The sequence below is a fragment of the Pipra filicauda genome, unplaced genomic scaffold (genome assembly GCF_003945595.2).
Source record: "Pipra filicauda isolate LSUMZ 115617 unplaced genomic scaffold, ASM394559v2 scaffold606_size451818_pilon, whole genome shotgun sequence".
NCBI classification, from domain to species: Eukaryota; Metazoa; Chordata; class Aves; order Passeriformes; family Pipridae; genus Pipra; species Pipra filicauda.
In genome coordinates, this window is record NW_024104761.1 from 1 (window position 1) to 13,705 (window position 13,705).

Below are 13,705 nucleotides of genomic sequence, written 5' to 3' on the forward strand. Positions count from 1 at the left end.
GGGGACACAGCTGACTTCAGGGGCTCCTTCTCTTCCTGTTGTCCCAGCAGCACGAGGGGTTGCAGCCCTGTGATGCTCAAACAAGACCATGAGAGACATCCAGCAGCAATGTGGCCTGATGTCTTTGAATCACAAAGTCAGCAAGATGCAGGAGTGACACCTCACACCAGAGGATGTAACTGTTGGCTCTTAAAGCACCTGAGAGGCCAAGAAACAGTTGGGGTTTGGGCCTCAAGCAGAGCCCAGGAGCAAATGGGGGACTCAGGAGCTGGTAACCCTCACTCTCCTGGCAGCACTCAGGGGATCTTGGCCAGCCCAGCCAGACACCCCTCTGAGAATCATGGAATCCTAGAACGGCTTGGGTTGGAAGGGACCTTCAAGATCAGCTTATTCCACCCCCTGCCATGGGCAGGGACACTTCCCACTAGCCCAGGTTGCTCCAAGCCCCGTCCAACCTGGCCTTGGACACTTCCAGGGATCCAGGGGCAGCCACAGCTTCTCTGGGCAACCTGGGCCAGGGCCTCCCCACCCTCCCAGGGGAGAATTTCTCCAGGGGTTTAAGACAGTACAACCACACAGAGCCAAGTAGACCTTATAAATTTATTGGTTTTATTATTATTATTATTATTATCATCATCATGTATTGTTAAGAACTTAATCCAGAGGCTGAAAACAGATTTAGACTCATTACTGGCTTCCACCAGACTCTTCTCTCTCTTGCTTTTGTTTTTGTAAGGAAAACAAAAGTATTCCCTGAGAGGCAGCAAAAGGTGGCCTTTCCAGCTGGGTTTGTGCCTTAGAAGTGCTTAAAATGGTGTTTCCTGGTAGAACTGGTTGAAAACTCTTTTGTGTATGAGCAAGACCAGTGTTATCCAAATCAACAGGAACCTGAGAAAGACCTTCCCTATGTCAGCAAAATGGACAGTTCTCATGGGAAAAACCCCTGAGAGCTCTTCACTGTCACCAGGCAGAGAGCTTCCATCTCCTTCTGACCGTGAAGTGAAGCAAAGAATGTCGGGATGTTGGGGTCCTCGGCGTGGAAGAGCCACCAGAAGGTGAATAAAGCAACTCCTGGAGGATCCATCGCTCGACCCACCCCGTGGGTCCATCCCAGCAGACCCACTCCCGGGAAACACCAGCGTCCAGGAGGCACCGAGCTTCTGTCCAGGGCGTGGCAGCTGGGAACACGAGCGTGGGGAGGCCACCAGGAGCCCAATTCCACTGCAGTTTGTGGCTGCTGGAAACCCCCCTGAGTGAGGCACCCAGGAGACTCAGGGTTTAAGGGCCGTGCCCAACTTCTGAAGGACCTCAGCCTATTGAACCTAAATCCAGCGTGCTCTCCTGATCATGGCATTGGCTTGTTTTCCCCTCTGGCCACAGTAATGTCAATCCAAATCAAGTGTAGCAGTTTATTGAGCCTTTTCCCTCTTTTGTTTCTTCACTTTTTTTTTCCCCCTCCAAACCAAAGAAGCCCCAGAAGTCACTGAGAAGCCCCCAGTGGCCACAGCTCCAGCTCTAGGAGCTCTTCTCCATGAGATCCAGCATTTCTTTGTAGACTTGTTCATACACTTGCTTGCCCCAAAGGAAGTCGAAGTGGACAAAGTCGGGGATGTACTTTTTGTAGGCCAGGTTGGTTATCCGGGGCAGGGTGATGTTCACATCCTCAGGGGCTGAAATCCAGTCCCTGCCCCCGTACCACGCGGCCAGCGGGGCCTTCATCTTCTCCAGCTCATAGAAGGGAGGGGAGGTCTGCAAGACAAATGGAAGTGTAGCCTATTCCTGGTTACTGCTTGGGATTGCTCCCTTAGCCCAATTAGAGCAGAGAAACTATCACCAGGGAGCCTCACAGTGCCTTGGGCTCTGTGCTTTTCACCAGAGGGTCACAAAGTCATCACTGAGTGACATCACAGACACCTTCTTTTGGAAGGAAGGCACAAACTTGCTTCCCCATATAATGTAAATGCCACAAATATCATAAAATTCAAGGAATCATAGAATGGTTTGGGTTGGAAAGGACCTGAAAGATCATCTACTTCCAGACCTCTGCCATGGGCAGGGACACTTTCCACTAGCCCAGGTTGCTCAATGCTCAAAAGTCAGTCTCAACCACTGCAATATTTTCTTTCCACTATTTCCCTTTTTTTTTTTTTAATCTCTTTTAAAACTGTCAAATGGGAATGGCCTTCTCTTACCTGGTTGTAATGGAGCATGTTGTCACTGCCATAATCATAATACTTGAATTCCCCTGTTTGATAGAGCTGGAAAAGGAGGAGAGCCAAGTTTATTGTTCCTGTGTTGGAGGGGACCCCAAGAAGGATAACAGGGGTGACTGGGGAGCTGCCTTGCTCCCTCCTGCCAGCTGGGCTCAAGGAAGCCTTTGTTATGTCTGATATTGTATTCTGGGAGCAGAGCTCAGTCCCCAGGGTGATCTCAGCACAGCCTGAGCTGTGCTGGCTCTGCTCACCCCTCCTCTCTGCAGAGCACTGATGTCAGGGGGCTGAGGCCCCAGAACCCCCCAGGGAACCTGCTGTACAACCAAAAGCCTCAAAGGAGACGTGAATCAAACCTGTGGGCAAGTTTCCTTCGTCTGTCATGGTCAGTGCCCACAGCAGAAAGAGCCTGTGCATGTTTCCAATAATTAGTTGGATCATTTGCTGTCCTACTGACCCTCGGCATCTCCTGTCCTGGTTTATCACCACTCTTTGTTCCATCTCCACCTCCTACCAGCTCCAAAGACTCTGGGACACCTTTTGCTGGGAGTCATGGCCTAAGGAACTTCACCTGCACCAGTGTTTCAGTTCAGCTTCCCTGTCTCTCTCTCAAATCCAGCTCTGCAGGGAGAGCAGTGGGGGATGGAAGCCCTGCACTGAGCAGGGGCCCTCAGCAGCTGAGAGAAGAGAACATGGGCTCTTGTTGCATGGAATCTGCCCCTGCAGCAGGAAATCTTACCTGGCGCCAGTGGAGCATGTTTTTTAGGGATGTTGAGTCAGGGTAGCGAGACATGTACACGTCCATGCGGCTCTGCAAGAAACCAGGGGAGATATTTATTCTCTGCATGGAGAGAAATCCCCCCAGAAATAAAACGGCTCCTGCTCAGCAGCCACACAAGTCTCACTCACACAGAGCTGCAGAGCTCCCTTCAGCAAGCTGAGCATTCCCCATGGGATGCTGGGCCATGTTAGGAGTCTGTCTGCTTTTCAAACCAAAGCAAGACTCCACATCTTGTGCTCAGGATCCTTTGCAAAGACAGAGTGCAGCTCACTGCAGCAGCTGTGTGTTGTTCCTAATGTTTCCTTCTTGGAATATTAGGAAATTTCACCTACATTTTCCTTGAGAAACAGTGGCCCAGTTCTGACTCCATCCAGGATCAAGCTATTATTGCTTTTGGTGCTTCTGGTACTCTGTGTGGACCTGTCTCCAGTTTCACTCACATGAGCAGGTTTTGGCAGGATCTGGACCTTGAAATCTTGGCTGGCCCCAAGGAAATAGCCCTTCCCCTTGTGGTCCCCCTGGGACTGCCCAGCTTGCCTGGATGTGTCCTCAAGTAAGCTACTGTAGTGTTGGCCCTGGTGGGAGCAGGTTGGGATGGAGACCCCCAGCCTGGTGCCTCTAGCCTGGATTTTTCTAGGATTCCACATTCGGTGCAGTGGAGCACAGAGAAAGGCTCTGATCTGGGGACAAGTTTGTTCTAAGGGATGGTGGACTGAAAAGCCTGATGGCCTTCAGTCCTAGAGGTGGATTGAAGGGAAGTTCATTCCATAATGTCCCTAAAACCCCTGTGAAATCACAAATCACTCAGTGCAAGAGAAACCCTGGGAGCCCCTGGAGCATGGAATGAATGTCCAGGGGGGCAAAATGCCAACACAGTGGCCAGATGTTTCTACCCATCAAAGGTGTGAAAGGGAGCAAATTGACAACTCCTGGTCAGACAATGAGCAACTGGATCCCTTCAAAGGTAAGTTGGAGGGTACTTACCACATCATAGCTGCTGGTAAAGCCACCAGGCAGGTAAAGGACCAAGGAGCAAATACTGCTAAAGATGGGGTAGGTGCACACAGCAGAGATCACTTGCTTCAAGATATGGCCCTTATCAAAGACCACTGTGTGTCCTAAAACGAGCTGTGGGAGCCAAAAGGGTTGGTCAGAGTGGTTCCTGTTGCTTTCTGCCTCCAGGTGCTGCCCACCTCCCTGCCCAGCCCTGGAAGCTGCTGACTTCTTGCCACAGCTTTGCTGTGCTTTGTCATTTGGGCTTTTCAGAAACATCCATGGCCCTGGGAGAGCCTTGATCTTCCCAGGAGAGGTTTCTCCCAGGAGAAGGGACCCAAACCCAATATCCAGAAATAGTTCTTCTCTGATTAGGGCTGGGCAGGGAGGTGTTTGACAGTGTTCAAGGCCCTGCAGGGTGAAGGGCACAGGCACAAACATACAGAGGGCACCCAGAGGGCAGGAGGAGGGAGGGGGTGGTCAAGCCCTGCATGTCTTAGCACATCTCACATGTGGTGAGGACATACCTTAACCAGTGCCTCAGGAAGGTCGAACACCTTCACCAAGGGTGTCTTTGTGTTGGAGTTCACAGTGGTGGGAGCCAAGGCAAAAAACATCTTGATTTTGCGATCCAGTTCAGGAATGGATGAAAAGGTAATGAAACCTGTGTGAGGGAGAAGGAAGCAGACCCTGCCCTGTTAAATTTGAAGGAGTTGTTGACTCCCAGGTGTGTGAGCCCACCAGAAAGACCCTTAGAAGTGGCTCTAGCAGGTTGGTGACTTCACCTGAAGCCTTTGCTGCTGATGTATTTCAAGTCCCAGCTTGAGTGCTCAGCCTGAGTGCTCAGCTCAGCTGCACCTCCCCAAGCTCTTCCTGGGGCTCTGGCAGCAGTGGGATGCACCAAAAGCTAGGACTGCCACCGATTTTGGGCTGTCACTGCTCAAAACTGTTCTGTTAAAGAAAACAGGGATTATTACCTGCCCTTTTCCCACTGTTGTTTGGACGTGCCTGGATGTTACTGTGCCTGACCAAGGTTTTAAGAACACTCCAAAACTGGGTGCAACTGTGACACTGGGCTGACCTCCTGCTAAGTACCTGTGGTGGTGCCTTGAGAGTAAGCCACGTAGTACAGCTGCTCCTGCCCAGTTTTCTGCAGGATGTAGTTGATGGTGGCTGGGAGGTCATACATGGCCATCTCGTGGAAGCTGCAGGGGAGACATGCACAGGACAAAATCACTCCTGCTGACCTTGGGAGCGCATGGCAAGCAGTGCCCTGGCTGCCTGGGAGCAGGCAAGGGCTTTGGCGGGTCTGGGCAGCCCCGTGGAGTCCCGGTGGTGCCGGTTTGTTTTCCCCTCTGGCAGATGGTGTGACTGCAGCAGCGCTGCTCCTCCAGCTGTTGAACCCTGCTGAGGGTGCCAGGTACCTGCCCGCCCTGCAGGTTGGCAGCAAATACCTGTAAGCTGAGTATTCCTGGTGGTGAAAGTCAAACTCCCTGTGTTTCTGTGACCAGCTGTTCCCCCGGCTGTTCCCGATCCACACGTCGTAGCCGGCGTCGGCCAGGATGAAGCCCAGGCTGCTGTTGGGCAAGTTGGTAACCCAGGTGCTTCCCTCCAACACCAGCCCATGCTGGAGGAGGACCACAGCCTTTGGAGCTGGAGGAAGAAGAGGAGGAATCATTTGCTCTGACCGCTGGGAACACTGACCGTTCCCATCCAGGTATTGCTCTGGCAGCAACCCCCTGGGGCAGTGCCACCAGTGCAGGGAGGGGGTCACCTCTGTCCTCAGCCTCTCTGGAGAGGTGCTTTTGAAGAAGGCTCTTTGGTCATGCCAGGGCAGAGGAAATTGTTACAGTGAAGATGGAAAATAAGGCTGGGCTCTACATTTAATGGAGGCTGATAAATCACACTCCCAGAGAGAGACACAGGTCCACATCTGGACACTGACTGTGCCCTTTGCACGGAGACCAGGCAGACCTTCCTGGGACACTTACGGGGACAGAACATGCTGGAGCCCCGTGCCTCTGCTTGATGGGAGATGCTCCTGCTGCCTGGGTTGCCCCTGCCGTGAGGAATCCTCTGCAGGGCCAGGTAGTAGCCGTCATCCGTCAGCACCTCGTGCTCCTCGTAGGGGTACCCGTGGTAGCGGACGATTTCACCCTGCAGGGGGGGAAGGACAGCGTGGGACAGGTGCCCAGGGAGGGGGTGGGGGTCTCTCTCCTGAAGGCTGTGAGGGCTTGGCTGGGCAAAGCCACCAGTGGCTGCCCCGAGCTGGTGTTGGTGGCTGCTGCTGCCGGCGGGAGGGAGGGGCAGGGACCTCCCAGGGGCCCTTCCACCGGCGCTGCCACGACTGCAGCTGGAACCTTTGGCAGGCGTGAGTTTCCTGCACTCCCTGAGCAGGTCTGGTACAGAACTGTCTCTTGTGGTGTTGCAACCAGCGCGTGTGAAGAGCGGGGCAGCAGTGACAGCGACGCTCTGAGCCTCAGACAGCTGCCTTGGCCAAACCTGCTGACTTGGAATGAAGTTCCCCAGAAATGTCAGCCATAAATCTGGGAAGATTTATCATGAAGAAGAACAGGGAGATAATAAAACCTGGTATCAAACATTGGTGAAGACACACAGAGACCATGCCCAGGGAGCTTGCCTGACCAAGCGGGAAAGAAGGGGGAGAAGTTGGGACTTACAACATCCATGGAGACCTCGGGGTTTGCATCTGACATTTCCCCGATGCACATTAAATAAGCAATGGTCAGGAACAGCCACATCCTGGTGCTCTGCAAAACATCATCAACAGCAGGAATGTGAGAGACACTGATGGCACAGGCACTGACCCCCACTCTGGGGAAAGGAGGGTTCCCCACCACCCTCCTTCCCTGCACCCCCTGGGCCGCGATTTGGGGCCAAGACCCTTCACTGCCCCGCCTGTCCCTGCCGACATCCCTGGGCTGCAGCAGGACCCTCCTTCCCCGCATCCTTCCCGGGATGCTCCTGAGGAGAACACGGGTCTCTGGGACAGGCGGGCAGAGGTGGGGGCACGGCAGGGACGGCAGCCACGCAGAACTCTCCCAGCCCAGCTCGGCCCCGGGGCTCTGCACTCAGGACTTTCAGACTGAGCCTTTAGAAGAAGCAAGGAGAGACAGAAAGCATTTTTGTGGCGTAACGTCAGGAGGAGAGAAGGCAAATTCCAGGGAAGAGCCTTGCCTGGGATGGCCCTTTCCTCCCAACAGCAAACCTGCAGAAATACTCCCTCAGTGAAGCGTCGCTCAGCTCAGCAGGGCTGGAGAGCCCCCGGTGAGCTCCGAGAGGTGCAGCGCGGTGAAACCTCTGCCAGCACCTGCCCCCGAGCGCTCCCACTGCCCCTCCCGCAGCACAAACCACATTCCCTGGCAAAAGGACTCTGGGGAAGCCCCGCTGTCCCACCCTACTGCCTACAGCTCCCTGCAGCTCTCTCCTGCCGTGCCCAGCGACAGCCCCTCGCTGGCAGCCCGTGCCAAGGCAGGGGCACCCGCCGAGGAGGGATTGATTGATTGATTGATTGATTGATTGATTGATTACCTGTGGCGGTGCAGGGGCTGCAGCAGGAGAGGTGTGGGTGTCTCTGCTCCCGATGTCCACCCCGCAGAAGGTCCCTGCTGCCCGTCCACTCTGCTCTCGCCCAGCACTCACCTGGCTAATATTCCCTCTGCTCTGCGGATTCGGGAGGGTCACGGGTCACCACTCCCTCTAATCCTTCCTCCCACGAGGATGTGATTTACCTGAGGGCCGGAGTCTGCTCCGGCAGGAGACAGCCCGCCCACCTGGGCTTGTTTGGGAATATTTTCGTGGCGCTGCAGGAGAGTTGAGAGCTGGAACAAATTGGTTCTTTCCACTTGATGGAGTCATTTGGTGTCACCCATGACCTCTGTGAACTGCAGGACTTGGAGCCTCTGGACTCTCCACCTGCACAGAGCTGGTGTTGGTGCCTGGGACTGGTGCTGGTGTTGGTGTACTGGGCTGGTGTTGGTGCATGGTGCTGGTGTTGGTGTACAGGGCTGATGGTGCACAGGGCTGGTGTTGGTGCACGGAGCTGTGGGGTGCTCAGGGTGCTCTGGGGTGCCTGGGACCAGCTTAGCTCATCCCAACGAGCTCCTGTGGGTAAGCCATCCAGCTCTTTTTGCCTCTTCTCACTGCCTCCTGGCTTGCAATGAGCCACTGCCTGAAAATGCAGAACTTCCCAGTCCCCACAGTGACTTCAGGGGGTGCTCTTGAAAAAATGAGAAATAAATCCATCCCCGGGGAGGGAAGAAGCTGGGGACGAAGCCTTCACCTCTTCCCAGACTTCACTGCTTCCCAGCAGGCAGTGCCTTTTGCCAGGAGCTGCCTGATGCCCCAGGAGGTCCCTGCAGGGTGGGTGAGGGGTGGCACGGGCTGTGGGTGTCATTTTTGGCAGTGCTGCCTTTGCTGCCTTCCATCCATTTATTGATCAAGGCAACCCCAGATGATTCCACAACGTTTATGCTCCAACCATAAATCAATTTACTGCCCTGTTTCCTTCCCAAAGACACCTCTTCATCCCTTGGTTAGCCTTTAACAGCAGATGGGAAGCAAGTACCAGTGCCATGGGGAGCAGGGTGCTTCCAGAACCTGAGTTAGAACTTCCAGAACTTCACCCAAGTGCTTTGATGGGAGACTGACAAGGAAGGAAGAGAATGCAAACACTACACCAGACAATTGCAGAAGTGGCAGAAACTTCTAACCTGAACAGGAAGAGACTAAAGCCTGAACTTCTTAGGAATTTTCAGAAGTTAAAAGTATTTTTCAACTACATTTCAATAATGGCAGGTGGGGACGTGGCTTAGTGACAAACACAGGGGTGCCACAATAAAGGTTGGACCTGATGATCTTGGAGATCTCTTCTAACTTTAACAATTCTAGGACTCCAGTTTCTTGCAGCCTTCTCAGAAGCCTGTTGGGGAAAAGATTTGGGTGTTTATTTGCAAAGACAGCAAGGTCTTCCTGCCTTTGCCCTGATAGCCATGGCATGAGCCCAGTGCAGTGCTGGAAGAATGCTGCTCCAGGGCACAGCCCTGCTGGGAGCAACTCATCCCCCAGAGAAAGATGTCATTACAACCCTACCAAGTGAGGCAGGTAATCACTGTCAATGCAGAGAGATCCTATCTCACCCACAGCCTCCTTCTGGCACCCTGAGATTACCTCACCCTGTCCTGTTCTCCTCTGTGGTCAGTTCTAGAAAGTGAAACCCCTTCAGAGATGACAACTCAAGCAGAGCCACTGCAGTTGTGCTACAAGGCACCAACAGCCCCATCCCACCATCTGCAGACACCTGGATGGAACCATAAATCCCATCCAGTGCCACCCCTTCCATGGGCAGGGACACCTCCCCCTAGCCCAGTTCCCCTATTACCTGAGTCTGATGGAGAGAGAGCAGAGCAGGAGCTGAGCCTTCACCAAGGTGTCCTCAGACATTTCCAACATGCAGATCCCATGGCTCTAGCAGTGGGATGGAGGCTTTCCAGTGAGGATCCAGCACATCTGCTGGGGCTTTGTGCACCATCCCCACTCCCTCACCCTTCTCTGCACCAGTCCCAGCTGGTATCTCACTACCAGGGGTACTCCCCTTGTCTCCCAGAGCACTGGTAAAATGGGGCTGGGAGCCCCCCAGGATGACCCCAGTTCAGACTATTAAGGCATGAACAAATCAGAAAAAGAATTCTGAGTCGAGCTCATTCCAAATGTTTTAAAAGCCATTTTATTTTCCTCTTGTAACAACAAACACCCAGTGAGGGGGAGGGAAAGAGGAGGGGATTACTTGAAAGCAGCCACAGGGTGAACCACTGCTGCTGTTGGCACAGGACCGGTGTGAGCACGTCGAACATCCACCACGTGTGGGTGGAGAGCTGCCGTGCAGAGGGACCTGGAGCTGCTGGTTGGCAGCAGCTCATCGTGGGGCAGCAGAGAGCAGAGTGCCCGGGCAGCAAGGGGGAAAACCTCACCCTGGGCAGCAAGGGGGAAAACCTCACCCTGGGCTGCACCAAACACAGCCGGGCACTTCTGTGCCCCGAGCTGCTTTAGGCTCAGGCGCTCTTTCCGAAATTTCTCTGCGCTTCAGCTGGCTGCTGTTTGGTCGTGCAGGCACTGAGGTCTTGGAGCGATCCTTGTCCATGGAATGGTGCTCTCTGAAGGAAATGGGAAAGCCTGGGCAGCAGAGGGTGCTGTGAAAGTGCTGGTGAGGGAGATGGTCTCTTGCCCAAACCCTCATGGAAGGTGTTGTGGTTTGACATATTTAAAAAAAAAACAAAACAACAAAACAACACAATTGTGCACCTCTTGAGCTGGTTCTTTAGCCTGGCCACGGCCACCCGGGGCAGGAGCTCTGTGGGGATGGAGCCCTCTCTGCTGGGAGGATGGGAGAGGGCAGCCTGTCCGGGTCCAGCCCTGTCACCATCCGTGCTGGGGACAGTGACACCGTGTCTGTGCTGCTTTGTCGGGGTGAGAGGGGGGTTTTAGTTGCATTGGTGTAATTTCAGGCCCTGTGAGGTTGTCCCTGATGGGGGCCAAGGCTGGACCACAGACTCGCAGAGGCTGCTGCCAGTCAGCATCACCACCATGCCCTGGCTGGCTTTGCATTTCTTCTCTCTGCAGTTGTGGAGGAGCAGGAGGGGGAGAAACAAGCCCCTCCATAAATCCCCTGTATTTTCCAGCTGATTATAAGGGGTTTTGGTGTTCTTTGTGATGCAGAGCTGGTGAGACATTTCTTTTTGTGTGTGCATGGGTGCTGTTGAGTTTGATTTAGCAAGAAACTTGAGCTCAGGTTTTTCTGGTTTGTGTGAGTGGAGCAGAGTGTAAAGTCTGCTACTGAAAAAAAGCCCCACCCAACCCCCAAACCCCCAGGGCACTCATGTCTTTGGTCTGCTTTCCTCCTTCGTCACCAGGGGGAGAAGCAAAGCTCTGTGCAGCCTGTGCTGAGCTCTGTCCCTACCTGATCATTTTGCTGCTCGCATGATTGAACCCTTCCCAACCCTCCCTCTGAAGCTATTTTGCAAACCACCACAGATCATCAGCAGGGTGGAAAGCACACCTTGGCTTCAAGGAGTTGCAATTGTCCCTTGGATGCTGAGCTGAGTGGTTAAAGAGGGAGGTGTGGCCCTGGTGTGCTGTGTCCAGCCCTGGAGTCCCCTTGTGTGACAGGCAGGCAGCTGGAATTCCTCTGCAGAGGAATGCCAAAAATGCAGCTCCCAGCTGGAGGACACCACAAGACCTGTGCTGTTGCTGGTGATGGGGATGTTGCCCAGCAGCTCACCTGCCTTTTTAGGATGTGGGACTTTGCTGCTGAGCTCCCTGGGATTTGGGATGCTGTGTGTGGATCACTGGGCAGGGGAGGAGCATTGGGCAGTGTGACTGGAGAGGGACTGGGCTTTCAGGTGTTGATGGATGAGTCCCAACCCCTCCACGTGTCTTTATAAGCCAGGAGGATGGGTTTGCTCAGTGCCACCAACCCCGCTGACAGCACGGATGGGCCTGGAGCAGCAGGTAGGTCGAGGTGCAGTGCCTGCTCTCCTTCTGGCCCGGGCTGCTGCTGAAAGAAAGGATCCCAACCGAGCCAAGAGGCTTTATTATCCCTCCAGCTGCTCATTTATGCGTGGAGAACTTGAGCATTGTGGTCACCATCACAGTTAAAGGGTCTGCTTCGCAGCTCTGCATCTGAGCTTCTCGCTTTTTTTTGCAGGCATGAGCTCTGGTGCTTCCCAGTGAGCTGAGGGGGTGCTGTGAGTCCTCCTGGATGTGGTTAGGCATTTTCCTGGGTCTTTATCCATGTTGGCTGTGTGAGGGGGATGGGGTGCCTCTGCACCCCTAATGTTGGCTGGGCTGGATCACTCAGGGCTGATGCATGGGGAAGGGCAGCTCTGAGGAGGAGCAGAGACCATCTCTGTCCTGCTTGCCCATGCCCAGGGAGCTGTAGCAGAGCAGCAGTTTGTCACTGGTGGTTGTGGGTTTGGATGGTGGGATGTGTTGCAGCCTCCCTCCCATCTGTCATTTGGGCTTGTCTTTATGTGTTCCTACCCTGTGTTCACCCCCCAGCCCCGGGGTCTGTTAGTGCTTGCTGAGTGCCACAGGAATGCACAGTGACTAATCCTTCCCTCTTTGCCACAAGGGCTTTAATCCCTTGGGATACCAGGAGGAGTTGTTTCTGTAACTGCTGACGGTTCATCTCTCAGTGACCACTCTCTGGAATCTGTGGTGTTTGTGGCACAGCTTGTGGCCACCGTGGTGTGCCACCACAACATCTGGGTGACACTGGGGTGGGCGGCAGAGCCTCCAGCATGGTGGTGGTGACCTCCAAGACATGTGGGAAATCTTAGTGCCACAGCTCAGGAGCTGGCTGAGAGGGCGTTTGGAGCAGGAAATTCTCATCACAAAATGTGCACGAGCCACAGAAACCACAGGCCTGTGGGCTGTTGCTGGTCATGGAGCAGTGGATGGTCCTCTTGCATGTGGTGGAGTGCAGAGCTGGCTGCAGATGGAAGGGAGATGGACTGTAGGGGCAGAACTTGGCAAGGATTGGACCCTTTTCTGGACAGGGGACAGGGAAAGGCTGCTCCAGCTGGCTCCAGCCCAGCCATGGCTTTTTTAAGGGGACTTCTGCAGACTTCTGGTCCAACTTCCTACTCAGAGCAGGACCACCTCCAGCGCTGCTCAGGCCAGCCCTGGTTTTATCCAGCCAAGTTGCAGACCCAAGGGAAAGAAGCTCTTTCCCAAGTGACAAGCTCAACAAGAAAACACAACAGGTATGAAACTCTGTGTGGGTTTTGCAACAAGAAAACAGCCCTGAGAAGCATCTTGTCATATCTGGCCTCTCCTAATTCCTGTGGAGGCTTGGCTTCTCGGTCCCTAGTAATCCACTTGCTTACTGGAGTGGCTATTTCAGTAATTTGGCCGGTCTCTAATGTCCCCAGGCCTGGCCTGCAATGTCTTGCCTGTGTCTGTGTGCAACTAAGCTGGGTGAGATTCAGCTGCTGTAACTCCTGCCTGCCTGCTGCCCTTCCCACCTTCCTTCCACGTGCAGCTGGAGGGGCTGCAGGACTAAAAGCATCTTAAAGTGGTGATTTGCACCAACAGGTCCAATCTGTAGTTGTGGATGCTGGTGTTGGGCAACTGGACAGGGCAAGAGGATGCCTGGTTCAGCGATGTGGTTTGTCTACAGGGTCACAGAACAATCTGTCCTCTCCTTCCTTCAACCATCACAGCAGTGGAACCCCAGGATATCCTCTCCTCATGGAGATGTAGGCACTGAGATGTTGATGGTGGACTTGAACACAGAGCAAGACTTGAGTTGGCACTTTGTTTTCCTGTCATAGTGAGATTTTTTTCCGTGCCCCACATGCAGTGGGTAGGTGTTGCCATTTTGCTGAGCAACCCAGGAAAAGCTTTCCATGCTGTGAGGATACTGGGAAAATGCTCCCAGACAACTCCTCTGGGAGGGAAGGAGTTATCTTTAGCTCCTGCAACAGCATCATAGGGAAATGGACTTTGCTGGATCTGTCCTGAAGTCTGGAACCCCTTGGACTGGTGTGCTGGGGATGGCAGGGCACCCCAGGAGCACGTGGACATGAGCTGTAAACCACCCAGGGCAGGGATGGAGCAGGGAGGCTCCGGCAGAATGGATCTCTGACACAACCCCTCCCCGCTTGAGGGACGATACTTCCCCTGAAATGCATCCCCTGAA

General features: G+C 54.0%; 1 protein-coding gene across 1 annotated transcript; it reads right to left on the reverse strand.

Moving 5' to 3' along the window:
• Window positions 1-1,429: 1,429 nt before the first annotated feature.
• On the reverse strand, window positions 1,430-6,746 carry LOC113982652 (lysosomal acid lipase/cholesteryl ester hydrolase-like). The gene is made up of 9 exons (XM_027711088.2): window positions 6,666-6,746; window positions 5,976-6,141; window positions 5,439-5,637; window positions 5,080-5,189; window positions 4,512-4,648; window positions 3,976-4,119; window positions 2,950-3,021; window positions 2,193-2,258; window positions 1,430-1,749 (listed from the first exon to the last, which is right to left on the reverse strand). Exons 1-9 carry the CDS (start codon window positions 6,744-6,746, stop codon window positions 1,516-1,518), a joined length of 1,209 nt encoding a protein of 402 aa, XP_027566889.1. The 3' UTR covers window positions 1,430-1,515.
• Between the last annotated feature and the right edge of the window lie 6,959 nt (window positions 6,747-13,705).